Source organism: Drosophila obscura, unplaced genomic scaffold, assembly GCF_018151105.1.
Source record: "Drosophila obscura isolate BZ-5 IFL unplaced genomic scaffold, ASM1815110v1 contig_30, whole genome shotgun sequence".
NCBI lineage: Eukaryota > Metazoa > Arthropoda > Insecta > Diptera > Drosophilidae > Drosophila > Drosophila obscura.
The window spans coordinates 2,217,383-2,235,874 of record NW_024542818.1 but is presented as its reverse complement, the minus strand read 5'-3'; the positions used below and the strand labels follow the sequence as shown (position 1 = coordinate 2,235,874).

The following is an 18,492-nucleotide window of genomic DNA, read 5'->3' as shown; positions in this document are numbered from 1 at the left end:
CCCTCTATTTAAACAGTGAAAAAACTTCACTTAAGCCGTGGAATATTACACTGTTTGTATATTCTTCTTGTAGATCCATCCTTCCACTTAACTTAAAAAAATATATGACAACGATATCTTTCACCGGAAATGAGAAAAAAATGTTTCAATTTTCATAATATTCGTGTGTACATATATCGAATTACTTACTGGACGACAATGGGTTAATCGTTGTATGTTTATGATCGGAAATCATTTCTCTATCCCGATATCACTAATTTTTGAGTTTAATTAGCGGGTCTTTTAAAAACACTATTCCATAATAGAAATCAAACAATGTTTGTGTATGTTTTAATATAATTATATTCCCTTTGCATAGAATAAGCTTGGACCGGACACCGTCCCTCGTTCCAATCATACTATATGATATTATCCATATTGTTTACAGTTTAAATGGTAGTTAATGCTAATGTGTATATTTTTGTATATTGATGACTAAATTGCCATGGCGCAAATGCAAAATGTTGAATGTAAATCTTTCAGATTTTGACTATGTATGTATGTACTTGTATATGCCTACATGCCTAGGTTATGTACGTAAATAAATGTGTACATATGTATAATATGGTACGACTATTATCTCTAGGGTATACAAATATAATAGTATTCTACGCTGAAATGCTTCACTGACACAACATTGTTTGTGCGCATGGCGTGGGCTATGAGCGGGGCTGATGCTGGCGGATGATGTGCGCTAGGGCTAAGGCTAGGGCTAGGGCTAGGGCTAGGAAGATGGAAATTTACAAAAGTCTTAAGCTAAAATGGGCGAAACACTATGTACAGGAATCGAAACTAAAACTAGGCGACTGACTTTCTGATGGGTATTTAACAATAGGGATCTAAATCTATAAATATAGTTATAGTCGGGTTCATGCGGAGATCGTGCGATCGTAGGGTTGATGCTGATGCTGCTGCTGCTGCTGGGGTGCTGTGCATTTTCAGATGTTTTGCTCAAAAATATCACAATGCAAAATAAAAGCGACAGACGACTCTGTCTGCTGTAGGGATATGCCAATTTCAGATGTACATGCATCTCTATATAGAGGGATGTGCCGGGAATAATGCATGGACGAAGCATTAAGGAACATTGCGCTGCCAGGCTGGAAGACTCTGGGCAAGTCTACGCAATCGCTACACACTGATCCTGTGCCCGTAACGGGCAGGGCTACTGTGAAGCTGCACCAGTTGGTAATACTGTGCCGTGATGACGGACGATAGGGTTCTTCAAGCTCCCACTCCGGCGACCGTTGACAGATGCACCGCCTGCAGCATGACCGTCTTTAGCTCCCTGGCCAAGCTATTGATGTGCACCACCGAGTCGACCATCTCCTGCACGGCGCTGCCGCTGGGGAAGTGGGCCGCCGCCTTCTTCGACTTGAGGACACAGGTCTTTAAGGCATCGGAGAGGCCATTGGTGCAGTGGAGGATCTTCTCGCGCAGCGCCTCCTTCGAAATGTTGCGATGTACGTTGTCGCCGATGGTCACCAGGTTATGGGCACTGACCACCACGAATTTTCCGTAGGCAATGAAGAACTTGGGCGGCTGATTCTTCTCCACGGTCTCCAGGAACGAGTCGATCGCCTGCATCAGGTTGCCCATGTGCGTGGAGATCTGCTGGGCATAGTAGCGCACCAGCTTCTTGTCCTTGTCTGTCATCTCCGGCGACTTGCAGGGCGTGGCCGCCGTCGGTGTGGTGGGCACTGAGCTCACTCCCCCCGTCGTTCCCATGGCTGTGCTCTCGGCGGTCCGGATCACCGTGTCGAACTGCGTCTTCAGGCCAACGGGAATGGCCTCACGCAACGATTGGTTCTTCTTGGCCGCTGCATCCTTGGATTCGAAGGCCACGTAGTCGTAGTCTTCGAGCCACTCGGCACTGCCTCGAATGCATCCATCGCTGGACGCAGGGGCGCCGTTTCCACCGTTCTGTTCAGAGGGCAGCAGACGCTTAAAGAGCAGCGATGCATTGCCCTGGATAAAGCTGGTGGTAGAGCGTACGTCCTCGGTGAGGGTCTGTGCGCAGGCCATCAGCTGATCAAGCGAATCTGGCGGCCGGCAGCCGTGTTTCTCGTCGCTCCGCGCCAGCACATCCACAGACCAACCGCCCTGTGCGTCCAGGGCTTCGCTGGAATCGTGTATCAGCTTGTTAGCGTCCCGCAGGGCCCGGACCAAAGGCCGCAACTTCAACGCCAGATTGCGGTCCTCCGAGCGCGTGGCATTGCCCAGGGCTCCCTCTCCGAATTCGGCCAGGTCGTGCAGGGCCGTGCGTAGGCGAAGTGCCGCCAGCTTCAGCTCCATTATGGCCGGTTCCAGCTGGCTGCGGATGCGCCAATTGGGGACCACAAAGCTGAGCAGCCGCGTGATGGCCGTCGTGGTCTGCGACTGCAGCTTGGCCAGCGTCTCGAGGGCGGAGCTCAGCTCCAGGGGCAGCTCCTTGACGGCGGCCGGACTGCTGCTGCCGTTACTCTGGGTGCTGGTCAGGCGCTGCTCCTGCTCCTGCAGCGGCGGCAGGGGGAAGTCGTAGGTCAGGCCGCTCGGCTGAAGTGGTGTGCGGCGCACGGGCAGCGGATTGCGGCGCGGGATATCGTAGTCGGGCATGTTGGCCAGCGAGGAGCGGTTCGAGCTGGAGAAGCTAAGAGACAGGCTGTCGCTGGTCAGCAGGGACGAGGCCGAACTGCTCGGCGTCATCTGCTGCTGCAGCAGGCTGCTGCTGCTGATGAGTGGTCGCGGCACATCGTAGGACTCCTCCTCGATGGAGGCGGCCACGCTCTTCAGCGACTCGAAGCGCGCCCCCAGTCCGGAGATCGATGTGGGTGTCCTCGGATGTCCGCCCTTGGGACTGTCGTAGTTCAGCGGCACGGGCGTGGCAGGTTTGGGTATGTCGTACGTCTCGAACTCGCTGCCACTACCAACGTTCTGATTCTGCTGGGCTGCTGCCATCATGGAGAGGTTCTGGTATATGCTTTGGTTGCTGTAGATCTGCTGGTGCGATGTGCGGACTCCTGTTCCCCCTCCAGGCAATGATGTGGGCGAGCAGTTGTAGATGTAGACATCACCGTGTCTCTGTGGTGTAATTACCTGAAGAGAAACCAGAGAGCAAAACGTATAGATTAGTCGCTATTGAAGCAGTTATGGGTGGTTCTACTACTACTACTACGACGACTACTACTAGTCGCATTCCACGCTGCAACCCACACCCGTGGTTTATCGATTTTCTTTGCTGCTGCTGCTGCTGCTGTTTCGGTCTGACTGTCTGGCGATTCCTGTGAATGAACCACCGTCTACCAAGAGGGAAGTGTTTCTCTTTCTGGTTGTGGTTTGGTGGTTCTGGGGTCTCTCTCACCTGCTGTCTGATTATCACATCTGGTTTCTCAATTATTGCATAAATGCAATAGTATAAAAAGTTTTAAAAAAATAGGGGAAAACCCTGGCGTACAAAAAACGTCGCTGTTCAAAGGGAAAGACACGACTGCGACTGCAGCCCCCAAAAAGAGAGTTGTAAACGGACGGAGTCGTACGTTTGCCAAGTGGGGAAATTTTACAAAATGGGAATTTAGCGGCACATGCGCCCTGAAAGCAAAGTGGAAGGACATTTCTACTGTCGATTGCAGTTCAAGGCAGTTCAGTGTCAAGGTAAAGGACCCCCCGCAATACTTCATATTGTATACTCGTAGAAGAACAATAAATTCGAGTAATAATAATGAATGGAAATTATATGGATAATTATGGTAATTGAGAACTGTAACCAGAATGAACTATTCATGCATGGATAATATATGATATGATGGCAAACTCATTTCCTGCAGAACAAAAGGAACCAAGTATAATAGAAAAGAAATATAATATATCGAATTATATATCAAACAACCCTTCAACAAATTGCTTTTCAAGCCATATTGATTTGCCATAAAAAAGGGATTAGAGACTAGACAAGAAGTTAATCTTTCAGCGCAAACTGCATAACAATAAAGTCACATAATCCAAATTGGAAAACTAATACCGAGTACAACATAAACGTTAAGTTTATAAATATATGCCAAGGCCTAACCCTAACCTAACCCTCCCCATAAGCCTAGTCTAGGAACGAGGGGATGCGATCTGTGGCCATATGCTGCCGCCGTCGAATGATGAAATATTATTGCGGCATATGTGAAATTATTCGATTAAGCGAGGCACGTACCACCGCAGAGGGAAGAGACACGCCTACCGCCGCAGCCCAGCGAAATGAATCGATTCCTAATTAAGTAAACCGTTACGCCAGGAAGTAACCCCTCTAAAAGAGAGGATCGATCTGTAGAAAGGGGAATAGAGGAACAAATAAATAAATAAATAAAGAATGCTACCTGAAGTGGACACTCGTGGCTGTGGCTGTGGCTGCAGTCCTCTCCCCGCCATTTCGTATCGGGTTGCCAGAGTTGTGTTTCCCTTTTGTTCTAACCAACCATTGAAGTGCCAATTGACGCGTAACACGAGTCAACAAAATGCCAAAAAAAATAAAGAAAAAGGGATACGATACGATGCGATGCGATGCGATAGAGAACAGCTGAGGCTGCACAAACTGCGGGATGGTTTCGTTAAAAGCGTATCAACATTCCCTCTTTTATCTTTTATCTAATCGGGGGGAATCGGAGCAGCTGAATGGACAGCTGGAGGCCGGCGGTGAATGTGAATGCCATTTGAAGTACCAACAAAAACAGAACTCAAGATCATCAAAGACTTGACCACCTGAAAAGTTGCTATTGGGTTTTGGGTTCGGCAATTGCACCACCGAACTCCAAGAAGAACACAACCCAGCAGGGGGTTTGGTTTGGTTTTGGTTTATTTCTTTGTTTTTCCTTTTGTGGGCTTGGTTTTTCCCTGTGACCCATATTTTTTGCCCGACTTTTCTTTCTGGCGAAAATTTCCTTTTTGTTTTTATATTTGTGTGACCCAAATGAGCAACATTTCCGGGGCATATATCAAGAGATTTATGACACATTTGGGGCATTCCATGGGCTTGGATTTGGGTTGGGTTGGGTCCGCCCAGGGGGCTGGTTGTTCCCTCATTTAATTGGCGTTTGATAGTCGAAAGATATGCTGTAGTATTCCCCACACGTCAAGGAGTAATTCCAGATTCTTCGAGTGTACACAGACACGGAGGAGATGTGTATACCGATACACGATCTCAGGAAAACAAATCTTTTTATGTTCTCGTTTAAATTCCTCTCCCGAAAACAGTAGCAAACGAGCTGATAATCATCTCGGGAGTTTCGCAGTTTCGTTCGTTGAATGCATTTCAATGCTCCCTTCATCACTCCCTCCAGTTCTTCTGATCAACGGACACCTGCCCCCTGGAGAGAGAGAGAGTCGGAGAAGGAGCGGGGGAGTAGCGGTGCAGAGGCCCACGCAGTTCTTGAGTTCTTTGGGATTTCAACATTTTCTCACGTACCGAAAACAGAAAAAACAAAACAACAAACATTTGTATGGAAAATGTTAATTATCCAAAGTAAAGAAAGAGGAGAAAGAATGAACGATCACTGGGAAGGGATCTGAGGATCTGCTGGATAGCTGGGGGGAACTGTTTCTGTTGTTGCTGTTGTCGAATGCGGTAATCCCCCCGGCCAACACTAACGACCTTGCTGCGGACGGATCTCCTCCGCTTTTGTAAAGACTTTTCACCGCTTTCCACATACTGGACACATTCTGCTATGAATCCGCATTGCCCGATCCGATGGCCCATCCACACACTCTGGCCATAACTTTGGTCACGCACAAATCTCGGCAGAATCCGAAATACGAAAAAAAAAAAAGAGTTATTGTGGCTGCTCTGATGCTCTGCTGCGGCACTCGGGGCCTGCATTTGTAACCATTTTTGGGCAATAAAATAAAAATGACATGTTTTGCTCAAGCTCAAAGAGTCGTCGGCTCTCCCTCTCTCCCGCTCTGGCTCTGGCTCTCGCTCTCTGCTTTTGGATCTGGCCATAAATCTTCATTGGCTTTTGCAGCAGCGGTTGCATTTGGCCACCACCTGACTATGGTTCGGCTTGGTTCGGTTTGCTTTTGGCTTTTGGCTTGGTTCGAATGGGTTTTTGCTTTTGGCTTTATGGTCAGTGCGTGACCAAGAAGGAGACAAAGACGGAGACGCAGGCGCAGGCGCAGACAGAGTTGGAGTCTGCTCCAAAGAGCAGTCTGTATGTGGGCTCAAGGAACTTGAAGTTGTCACACAATGTTGTTGGCGCTGCCGCTGCCGTTGCTGCTGCTGCTGCCGCCCGTCCATCGTCTAACGGTGGAGGCGAGTTTTTCCGAAACCACCAACAGCTTGGGTTTCTGCCATAAAACATACTTAAGTATGTGGGTTGTGGGATGCTGGAAGTATAATACGAATAGCACGAGTAGTATCTGTGGCGTTGGGCAGTCCAACGATTGCACAACATTAGACGAGACATTTCCGTTCTCAATTAGCCCCAAGGAATGTCTGTCGCTGGGCAAAGGCGTTGCAGCTTGCAAGTTTTGTAATATTCAGGGGGTTACTATGTGGGATATGGGATACATTTCAGGTGACTGTTCTATTTTAAATATGCATCTTTTTACCAATCAATCTCTTGTTCAATCGATCTATATCTATCAATCTTTATAGAGCTATCTATCAATGCATAGATCTCTCATTCTATTCGTATATGTATCTTCCCATCTATCCATACAAATATCTTCCCATCTGTAGGCCACAATTCGAACTTCGTTCTTGTCTAAAAGCAACAAAATGTAAAGTTCGATCAACCTGCATCCCGAAAATGGGTCAATGGGAATGCCGCAGAGATTCACTCTTTTATTTCGAGTGTTTGAATGGGGGTAAAGTGTGGTGTGATGTGTGTGCTCAAAGCTCTATTCGAACATCCCATTTGACGCCTTCGAGTGACAGCTGCAACTTCGCACGCGGTGATTTCCAGAGTCAATCAAATCGAACAAACGAATGAACAAAGGCCGGGCAGCATTTACTGTTTTGTCAGACTTTTATGACTAGCACAGCAGCAGCAGCCAAGGGGAAAAGGTTTCTCCCGAAACTTCGACTTCGTCTTCAGCTCTGGCAATGCAATTCGCAGTTTTGGGGCCTCCAATGAAATGGCAGCTGGGGCGTGCAGCAATTTGTGGCTTGCCCCCTCCAGCTTACACAGCTCCGACTGCTCTCCCCGCATAGCGTTTACTTTGAATTCGAATTTGAATTTGAATTTATGGTTTCACTTGCCTCCAGTTAAGATTGATAGCTGCCGATAATGCGAGGAAATGTTTACGACTCTGTAATTTGGGTTTCATTTTATTTGATTTGCCTGCGAGCCCCCAACCACCAACCACCAGCTCCAGAGTGCGCTGGGAAAGCGAAAGTCCACCGCATCAAAAATCACTGACCATCCCATCCCATCCATCCATTGGAACGACCCCATCCCACCATGGATGGTGGGCGTATTGGATGCCAAAGTTCAGGCTGCGCTCTCGAAGGCCGCTTGCATGCGGTGCTAATGATGATCGGTGATCCGATCGTCAATTAAGTTTAAGCATTATGCAATATCGAGAGTCGAAGAATGGGCAATGGGGAATCCCCAAAAGCCCCATGAAAGCGAAAGGTTTATCAAAGACTGCTCTAGCTGTGATCTAGAGTGTCAAAGATCTCTCTTTGTAGCCATCCAAAAATATTTTTTGCCTTCCCAGGGATTTAGCCATATCTTCTCCCAGCCATCTACTTCTTTCCCCATCAATCTCTTCCATGTTTTTCCCATCTCTTGGCATCATTTATGATCTTTCTCTATTGATCTTTCGATGTGCTCTTCCGTTGGCAAATTGTTCGTTTCCTTTAATTTCCAAATCAAACCAAATCAAAGTGAAAGAAATGCAAATAAAACGCATGTCCAGCTGACAAATTGGCAAATTACAAGACCGAATGCAAAGAGGGGAAACCCGTTGGACAGCAGCTGCAGCAGAGCCCCCAGAGTGCTGCCCCACGAGCACGAGAGGCACAGTCACGAGGCACAGCCTCAACTTGCAACCGAGGATCGACTCTTGCAACTCTTATTAATTGCACAATTACGACACGCAGTTGACGTGAGGAGAGGAGAGTTGAAAGGAGAGTGTGGAGCATGGAGTATCCAGTGTGGGGTATGGGGGGAGATGGTGAACGATGAACGATGGACCCCTCAAAGCGTAATGATGGACCGAAGGAGCCACAGAAATTACTTTCTTTCACTTTCCCGACAAATATCATAATTCAGTAGCCACCGGAGAAGCCACAGAGCAGCCACAGGAGGATGTAAATGTTGCAGAAAGAAACGAAATCAATTAAGAGCCCCCCAGACTCCCTACCGGACGGAGTCCCAGAGTCTGACGAAGCGAAAAATTAAGAAATTGACAAACCAACTGGAACGGGAACCAGGATTATATTGGGACTGGGATTGGGTTGGGGGAACGGAACGGAACGGAACAGATATTTACCTTGTTCGGTGAGACATGCCACGATCGTCTCGCGCCGCGTCCCTGCGTGCCAGATGAGGACTCCTGGCCATTCGTTCCTTGGCTATTTGTCAAACCAGCGCCACCGCCACCACCTGAGGACGAGGCCGCACTGATGATGGACCCATTCTCATAGATTTCCGCGGAGCAGATGGAGCTGTTCAGCGTCGCAGTGCTGGCCGCCAGCGAGGGTATCGGGGAGCTGGCCGGCGATGGCGAGAAGCAGCCCGAATCGTACGAGTTCAAAATGCGTAACCGGTTGCCGGGGCATAGACCCTGAAAATAGAGAGAAATTTAGTGAAAATTGCAACAACAACAAGCCTAAGCAATTGGTTAGGGAAACTCGATCAAGTCAAAGGGAAAGCCAAGAAAAGACAAAAAAAAAAAAATAGCCAAAAGAGATGGAAACCGCATGGAATTTTAAATGTTTTTGCATCCTCAATTCTCAAGTTCTTTCTTTGGTTTTATTAGCAGAATTCTTTTTCAATTTTTCCGCAACTTTTAGCCTTACCTCCCCCTCCACTCATTGTTCAATGTCTGCGCTCAATGATCTCAATTGATTTTGATTGCTTTTTAATCAACTCAATGCTGAATGAATTATTAATGAAAAATATATACGAGTATGTATGTATCGGCAGTGCAAAAAATAAAATGGCTAAGGAAAACATATTGCAATAATTTTTCGCTTGTTTTTAATTGCCAGACGCATTCCTTGTCATTCTATTTAAGATCTGTTGCAGATCATTGCTGTCCCACATGTTTAATGCAATTTTCCGACACCGATCTGTGGTGTGAGATGTTCTCCAAAAAAAAAATGTTCCCAATGCTGTGTGCTGTGGATGTTGAATGCTGGTGCTTTGGCCCCCCGGCCAACATCAAAGTCTACCATAAAATCTTGTCAACATGTGTTTTTCGCGATCGAAATTTATGCCAAAAGTTGATTTTTATTTATAACACAACACTATTTCTCTTAATTTTTTTTTTAAGTCGTTTCTACTGCTCTGTTGTCGGCAGGCACTCAATTGTCCGTTTTTGGGTTAATTGTTTCCATTAAAAAGTTGCAGCTACTTTTTAATTAGAGACAATTGGCGGCCAGCAACGGACCGTGGCATAGTATCTACTACATAGTAGTATCTGTATCTATAACGCTTGCCTGCCAATTTTGATTTCCATTTTGATATATGTTTTGACACCATCATCATCAGCATCGCCAGTCAACCCGTTCCGCCCCGCCAATGGGCTGGTTGTTTTTTTTTCTATCTAGTGGCGGCGCCAATTGAGTTGTTAATTAAAAATTGCCACCGAACGACGTGCAGAAATTGGAAAAATTTTGCGATCATTTTTGTGATCTGAAGTTTGAAAAGTTGTTTCTGCGGTGGGGTGCTAGTTGGTGGGGTTAATCAGCCACAGAAGGGAGGGAGGGGTTCAAGGTTGCCTCGGGGCGAATTTGTGCGAGTGGGAGATTAAATCATTAACAAGTTCGCAAATTGAGGTTGAAGTTTGCTATGGGAAAAGGTTCGCCAGAAGAAGGTTTTGGATTTGCCATTGATAAATGAGATTTCGTTTAGAAAGTTTTGCTCGAAGAAGGGGTTATAATGCGGGTTATAGAGAAAGAATTGGTTGAAATGGGAAATATCTGGTCGAAGAATTTAATTTTAATTCAGGTACTTCCCCTTTCTGAAAGAGAACTCTTTCATATCACAACTATGAGCCCCATTTCGGTCTGAATTTCCTTATCTGCACATATGGATTTCCTTGGAAAAATTATATCACTTTGTTTACCAACGAAATCGAAGCGAGGCGAGGCGAGGCGAAGCAAACAACTTCGACCTATTTATCCACTCCACACATTTGCCGAGGCATGATAATGTTGTATGCCCCACAGTTGGTGTGGCAAGATAATGCTGTATGCACTTTGGTAATCTGTAATCGTCTGGTAATGCTCATATCCCCCTTTCTGGCATTAGAGGGGGCCATCATTTTGATGATGATGATTATTATAGCGGGCTGTTGCAGACACAATTAAAGTGCCAAAAAATATGTGTAATTTATATAGGCGCTCAGCCTCTCGGGGGTATGTGGCATCTCCCGCATGCTGCATGCAACGCCATCAATTGGGCCACGTGCCAGCGATGATGAAGCGTTGAAACAATTACAGAAATTAAATTAAAAATTTAAATGAGTTTTTTGTTTCTTTTTCCCCCCTCGGGAGGAACGGAAGAATGGGCAAATGGAAATGGAAAAAGTTATGCAAATGACTTCGGATTGCTTAATTACAAATGCAGACAGAACCCAGACACAGCACAACCCAACGGATACTCGTAATTTAAGAACAAGAAAGGGAACGAAAAATACAAGAAAACAAGAAAAAGAAGGCGTTTCCCTGTTAGCTCTTGATGGGCGTTCGGTTCGGCTCGGCCCCAGAGATGTTTCGACTTGATTTGGGTTCTCGTTCTACCAAGATCCCTCTAAATATTTCCACTCACCTGTCGGTTCTTCAGCGTACAGAGCCACCATCCCTGGATGCCCTCCGTGTCCTGTTCGATGACGGTGAGGATGTCCCCCTTCTTGAAGGGCAGCTCGTCGGGGCTGTCTGCATAATTATCATATATGGCCTTGGCATAAAGTTTCTGCAAATAAATCAACGAACAAAAAATGAAACAATTAAGAAAAAAGATACTCCAGTTTTATCAGCGGAATGAGGCGATTTATGCTGTGTTTTTTTCACTTCTAAGAGAAGCCGCAAGCGAAGCAACAATTTCAATGGAATTTCAAAGACGTTTTCTCGGGGGCTTGACCAGCCACTGACCCTGTGCTGCCCCTGTCCCGTCCCGTCCCTGTCTCGATCTACTGCTTTGCCATACCCAAAAACTTCCATCATTCATAAGAACTTGGTCGTTTGCTGATCTTTAGCTTTTACGTACACTCACACATATTTCTCTTCTTTTTAGGTAGCGAAATGTTTTGCGGGAATGGAATACAAAGAGCTGCAGAAAAACTGCAAAGACCAAAACCAAAAGAAAGACAGCAAGCAAAACAATGCCAATTTTTTGTTGTTGTTGTTGCTTCAGCCCATGCGGCGCTCGCTTCATTAGTTTAGCTGGAATTTCAGGTCAACTTGGGTTGGTTTTTTTGGTTTTTATTTGGGTTTGCCTCTAACAGTAGAGTAGAGATATCCCAGATATCCTATCCATACAGGCGGGGATAGTTGTCTAGAACTCATGGAATCTCAGAGGATGTGAGCAAGCAACTTCCAAGAGCCAGAGAGAGAGAGAGAGATTGGAATCAGACATTTGTTGATCATTTCCGTAGCACTCCCTTGAACTGATACCAATCATAAAACTTCAACACATTCTGCTAGCCATTCGGGCCACAATTTACTCTATGGCAGGGGAACATTCATCATCTGCACGAACCTTAACATTCCTTCAATCGGATTTAATCACTTGAAATGAAACACTTTCCAGCCTTCCTCTTTTTCTTTTGTCTCTAAATCACTGACCACGAGTGTGCAGCCTTTGGGGCCTGTGGGGTAGCAAGAGTTAGATGGAGCGAAAGAGCGAGTGGGGCAAAGGTTTGCTTTGCTTTTCTTCTTCTCAATGAATGTCCCGTGTCCATGTGTAATTGCTGTACATGTGTTGGTGTGTGCAGGTATTTGTGTTCGCGGGTTAAGCGTTGTGTGCTTTTAATTTCGTAAAGAAATCCAAAACGAACCATTTTGAACTCGAACTCAAAGCCGAAGCCGAAGCCAAAGCGCGGCAGCGACAAAAGCCGTGACTGCTCCTCCTTCCTCCTGTACTTTTTGTGGTACCCCGTACTTATAGAGTATGAACGGGCATACAGAGTTGGTTCAAGTATATGCGTTTTAGATCACAGAAACTGACAATAGTTACTGCCAGAATGAAGAATAAATGCTTCTTTGCAGTATGAAAAGCATAGGAACTTCTCTTTTTGACTTATTCCAAGAGGTCTCTTTAGATAATCCCCAAGTACTGGGTATCGATGGGTCGCAATGCTGAAACTCATTACCGTTCTTGCTTGTTTTACCTACCCTACTCCACGCTCGCGTTCTCCCCCGCTCTCTTTGTGGTGTACCTCTCACTCTCCTACCATACGCTTACTATCCCTCTTGCACTACTACGACTAATATGAGCTTTGGCGGATATAGTGCTTAGCAAGAGGGCGGGGAAACGGCGGTTAAAGCGCGAGAGAGAGAGCTGCGATCGGCAAGCGAAGCGATTACAATATCGAGCGTACAATCGCGAGTGAACTTTCAACTCGGGGTCTCAGCGTTTGATACTCGTACTCGTCTGTGGGTAAGTGGAGGTACGTTTCGAAACCCGTTTCGCCAGGCCAGGCCACGGACGGAGGCGGAGGCGGAGGCTATTCTACTTTTCAATTTCGAAAGCGCGATGGAAGCGCGTTCAAATGTCAAAAAGGAAAATGAGCGCACTTGAAGTTCAACGTCAGACGTCAGAGTGACACTTGAACGATGTTAAAGCAAAGGAAAGCAAACAATGCAAATGTTTGTTGGGCTGAGCGCCAGGGTTGTCACCGTATCTCAACGTACATATGTATTTTCGTTGCTTTCTTCACTGCTATCTCTCGCACTCTTTTAACACCACGCTAATTGAAGGGGCAAATATTTAAAGTTGAGAATTGGAAGATTGAAGTTCCGCCTGCGGTCCGATACCCGTTCGAAGCAAACAAAAATCAAATTTCTGTTTGTGTGTGGGTTAGGAAAAATTAGGCTTAGCCCCATGGCCAAGGCAAGCGTTTCTTGACAGAGGTTTATTTGTTTGGTCGAGGAGAGTGACTTTAATTGGTTTGCTTAGTGCATTTTTCTTGTCTATCCATCCGTCTGTCCGACGAGAAACGGAACTGAAAAGAGGTAACATTCTGTATCGTAGTGTCCAGTCCATTCCTAGATTTCCAACCCATGCACATGACATATCCCTCCTCTGTCCAGGGCTGTGGCAATAAATGCTGTCATAAATCACCGAAAAAAAGTCAAGTAAATTTAATAAAAGTAATTTCTGCCTTTGGGCTCTGTATCTGCTTCTTTTTTCCTTTCATTTCGGACCCCGAATTTTGAACAGTGAAAGAGCTGCCAGCTCATATATTGCTTTTAATGGCTCCACCAAATGGCCCATAGCTGTGGCTGTGGCCCCCAGACGAGGTTTTAATTCGCGCAAGCAACATATTCGGCAAAACAAACTTCATTTTCGGTTATTTATGCTCGAGTGTTCTTTGAGGTATTGCCGAGTGGCACTGATCCATGCCAAAAGATCATTCAATTACTCAATCCCAACATTCTTTATCCTCCTCACTTTTTTTGCACATTTCGTTGTGGCACATAAATAATCAAGTCCGAAAGCGAAGAAGCCGCCAACAAACAGCTTAATGAGCACTCAAAAACTCACAAACAACACAAAACCTCATTGGTTACGCCGATCCACGGCTCAGAGACCTGACAAAGATGACAATTTGCTTTTGGCTTTACGGCGCTCCAAGAGCTCCAAGACCATTAACCGCATTAGAGGGGCCTGGTACCCTGGAGGGTATGCCGTACTCGACGCCAATCAATGGCCCATGTCTTGGCAATATTTCCTATAGAAATTGTAGCAGTTTTCCTTGGTTTTTTTTTTTTGCAATGACAGTTCGCCCAAGTGATAACCCAACCCCCGGAGAGCTGATAAGTGGCTATAGTCTAAAGTCAAGCGTTCGCTTGCGTGACAGATAATATTTTTTGTCAATTTTAATTAACAGAATTTGACGAAATTGAAAAATAGAAGGGAAGCGCTTGAGTAGCGTAGTCCAGGAGGGGGCAGCTTTGTCCTTAGGAAGAAACCTCTCTAAGAGTTTGGTATGATGAAAGAAAACTTTCCGAGTGGAGAATCTTTTTGGGCTTAATCACCAAAGTGACTCTCAAGAGAGAATTATTGCTTTTGGGTCAATGAAGAAAACTTTTCACGCAACTTTGCATGGTATTTTCATGCAGAAAGCAACTCTAGAAAGATGCGACTAAATAATAAAGGGATTTAACTTTTCTTAACTATTCAAAAGTATGTAGAAACGACGCAACTCTGCCAACTACAAATGTAGAATATCCACTTGCGAGGTAACTCTACTTTCCGATATCCATGCAATATTTCGCACCCCACCCTCCGTATTGTTTAACCTGGTTAGGCGTTCATCTATTTTTAACACCTGTATGCGTCACTTTCCTTCAAGGTTCGTTTGTGAGTAAACTTTGGACTTGGAAGACTGTGACTGATTAAAAGGTTTTCTGTGGCAGCAGCAATCCAACCTCTTCCGCAGCGGGCAGTTTTTGGGAAGTTTTCGGAACAAAATATTTTTGTTGGTTTATAATAAAACGCCATATGTCGTCGCGTTGAACTGGTTTCTTTTTCAGCAAAAATATAAAAATATACAAAATGTTTACTGCTCTCGCGCTCACATGTGGCGGCGGCCTTTTCGTCACATTTCGTCAAGTTGTGTGCAAAAAATACATAAAATATAAAACAGAAATAAAGAAGAAAAAAAAATCTGTATAAGACTCTCGGTGTGACAATAAAACTTAAAAAGCAGGCCAACTCAATCGGAGAGAAACACGTTCCTGAGATATCCGAGAGATCTGAGAGATGGAGACGCGAGACTGGGTCGAAAGCCGTTTGCCATTGATGCTAAATTGCATTGACAAGTGCACGAAATCAAATTTAGCATCTCCTCCACATCACAGCCACATGTCGCAGCAAGACAGGCATTGTACGGACCACTGGGCTGTAAGCGAGTCAATGAGAGCGCAATTGATCCACACAATCACCATCCACCCATTCGAACCTGCTCCAGCTCCAGCTCCACCCTTTAACAATGGGGATGCAGCGCGAGAGTGAGGCAAAAGTCAATTGCATCTTGCATTCCTTCTATAGACGACAACACCCCCCCCAAGTATTTCTCATTCAATTTGCATTATTCTTGCTCAACTCTGGGGGCAAGTCGCTCTCAGGCCCTCTAGCTTTAGCTTTTGATCTTTTTACTAGATATACATAGAATATTCTAATAGAATCTTTGGGTTCATTAAGCAAATCATAGATGTGTGGGGTCAAGTAGAGTTAAGGAATAGATTGAAGAAGCTAAGAGGGAGCTATTGTAAAAGAAAAGTGGGAAAAATACAATGTAATGTGAGATATTAACGCTCATTTTACCATGATCTATCCATAAATCTCATAGCTCCCCAACTTTCAACACTTTTCATGACAACAAGGGGAATTTTTCGTACCGATTCTTCCCCGAAAAATGCAAATTTACCACAAAAGTGGATCGCTGGTGGATCGTAAGACGTTGCCCAACCGAAGGGAAATGACTCACTAAACAAAACCGAATCATCAGTGCAAACACATGCCAATTTCAATTAACTTAAGTAACTTCTGTGCAAAATAATAAACCCAAACGCAAAGAAGTAAAGCGAGGTCCAATAACAAAGGAAAATACCCAAATTGTTGACTTTGAAATATTAAAGAACAAATAAAAAACGGAGTCTACACGGCAAAAGTATTGCCGACCTTCGCAGCAAATTTTCAAGTGAAATACGGCAAAAACGTTGCAAAATTACTTCCCCACGAGAAATCGAGAAAAATGGCACCGAACCGGCATTGTAGTAGTATGTACATTGTATGCCTCTCTATAGAGAGGGAGAGACCCGACTAACCAATCAGCCCAAGCGTTCGATGAATCAACGGAAATAACAACCGAGCTAAAATCAATTTTCGAGCGTGTCTGTAAAGCATTTTTTGTTGTTGTACAAATAGTTTTGTTGTATACTTATTTTTATGGCTTAGAGTGTGTTTCATAATGGATTTTTTCACATGCAATGAGATGAGTGTAGAAGTACGAGAACCCAACCCCTGGACATAACATATCTTTATCTTTGAAAGCCAATAAAAACAAAAGATCAATCATTTGATAGCCAACAAAAAGATTAAAACATAATGTTGTGTACGGAAAAAAACATTAAATAATAAATCTCTAGGGTAAAACAAAAAAACACAAAAAGAAATGTCCCCCCCAGGCAATGCAAGTGCCAATTAAAATTACTGCATAGGAAAGAACTTGAAAGCATAAAAAAAAGCAAAGAAATACAAAATAATATATGCGTAAGATAACGAAAATTAATAAAAAACAAAACCATTTAAATTTAAGCAGTTTGTTCAATAGATTTCATTCCATTCCATTCATTTACAACATTTTACGAGAATTAGTTTGTATTCAAGACTTTGGGTATTTGATGTGTCTCGGGTTTCTCCTCCCCCTCTGAGTCGTGGAATACGTCATTAAGTGGACTTTGAGATTAGGTCTGATGTGAGGAATACCCCGGACGTGACTCATGCGAGAGGTATGATTGGAGTTTGCTTATGGCTTTTGTTACGACCTGGAGTTCCGCATCCAAACTCTTTCCTCTAACCAGTTTTTTCTCGCTCTCTCTCTCTCTCTCTCTGAAGAAGATCTCTTCTCCCACGTGAAATGTGTGTGTGTGTGTTGCCTTGAACCCTGAATGGAATTGGACGAGCATCTAAGGCACTTTTATCGTTCGTTAGGCGACTTATGATGGATTACTGTTTTGGGCTCTATTTATAAGCCGACTTCTGAGGCATTGGCCCACGCAAAATGATGGTTAATGAACGAAAGTGAGCGGACAAGACGTTGGATGGACAACGGCTTGACGGATGAAGAGGAAATGACATCTTAAAGAGGGATCAGATCAGATCAGTGAAGTTTCTTCTGGGAAGTGATGAATAATCAGCAGTATCGCACCAGTAAATGACTCTCTTGTAAGTTATTCAATCATCGCTTATGCCCATGCACTTTTCCCCGTCCAAAAAGCCAATTCAATCCAATCCAATTCATTCGCCGCCAGCCAACTCCAGTAGCCCATCCGTAAGTTTGGTGTAAATGGGCCCATTAAGTGTCTTCTGAGCCATGTGATGTGTTGTGATGTGATGTGAGGAGCAGTAACCGCAGGCTGAGACACACTGAAATCACTGCACTGCACTGCGAGCTGCGAACTGCGAACGGCGATGATGGCCTAGCCCACTTACGAGCCACAATATAAGTTTTATTGCTGGTGCTCTGCTCGCTTACGACCAGTTTTGCCTCCAGTCCTTATCTAGAGAGAGAAGAAGACTCCCCCCACAGTACTGCTGCCTCTCCCTCTCTCTCTCTCTCTCTCTCTCTCTCTCTCTCTCTCTCTCTGTTGGCCATAAACGATGACAAGCTCATTCCATAACACATTTCCGGTGTGGCTGGGGGCCCATTAACTAAAGACTCAGATACGGCCAGAGAGTACAGAGTACAGAGAGCAATGTAGTGCAAATTATCAGTTGCCTTTAAGGCCAATTTGCAATTGTTTATCCGTAGTAAACACTCGGAACAATACAGTCTCGACCTCAGCTCAGCCTCAGCCTCAATGTTGCACCTGGGGTTCTACGACTTTTGAAGGACTCCTCAAACTCCATCTCCGACTCGTAGACCAATTAGTCAAGTCAGTCTCTCAGTCTTTCTCTCTCTCTCTCTCTCTCTCCCCCTCTCTTTTGAAGGGAGGTGTGAGTGAGGTCCTGGACGTGACATGACATATTCATATTTCACAATGTAAACTTGTGCACGTACTCTCCTCTCCTCTCCATCCACACACCATTGAGAGTCGGACAAACAATGCGCATTCGTATCCCATAGATACTTACACAAAAGAACAAATAAGACGGAATAATACTCAACATTCCCGACTGTGGAGATACCTTGAGATAGAACCCTACTATAAAGAATTTCTGGCAATGCAATGCCAGAAATAACGGCGCATAGAGAGAGAGAGAGAGGGGTATTGCTTGTAACTGAGAACTTGTTTTATTTATTCTGCTACGATCGTTATATTTAGAGAATATTGTATAGATATTTCTGTAGTTTACATTCACCATTTGAATC

At 44.9% G+C, this 18,492-nt stretch overlaps 1 protein-coding gene across 3 annotated transcripts in view; it reads right to left on the bottom strand.

The window, feature by feature from the left end:
- Positions 1-324: 324 nt before the first annotated feature.
- Positions 325-18,492, bottom strand: part of LOC111076917 (breast cancer anti-estrogen resistance protein 1) — a 36,621-nt gene continuing 18,453 nt past the window's right edge. For 2 of the 3 annotated variants that reach the window (XM_041594579.1, XM_041594580.1), the window contains exons 2-4: positions 11,001-11,144; positions 8,497-8,790; positions 325-3,114 (exon numbers count right to left, since the gene is read on the bottom strand). In XM_041594579.1, coding sequence (XP_041450513.1) covers positions 1,264-3,114; positions 8,497-8,790; positions 11,001-11,144 — 2,289 coding nt within the window. In that variant the 3' untranslated portion in view covers positions 325-1,263. Of the gene's footprint in view, positions 3,115-3,379; positions 3,491-8,496; positions 8,791-11,000; positions 11,145-18,492 lie in introns of those variants that run through there. The other variant, XM_022370970.2, reaches the window with a different exon arrangement.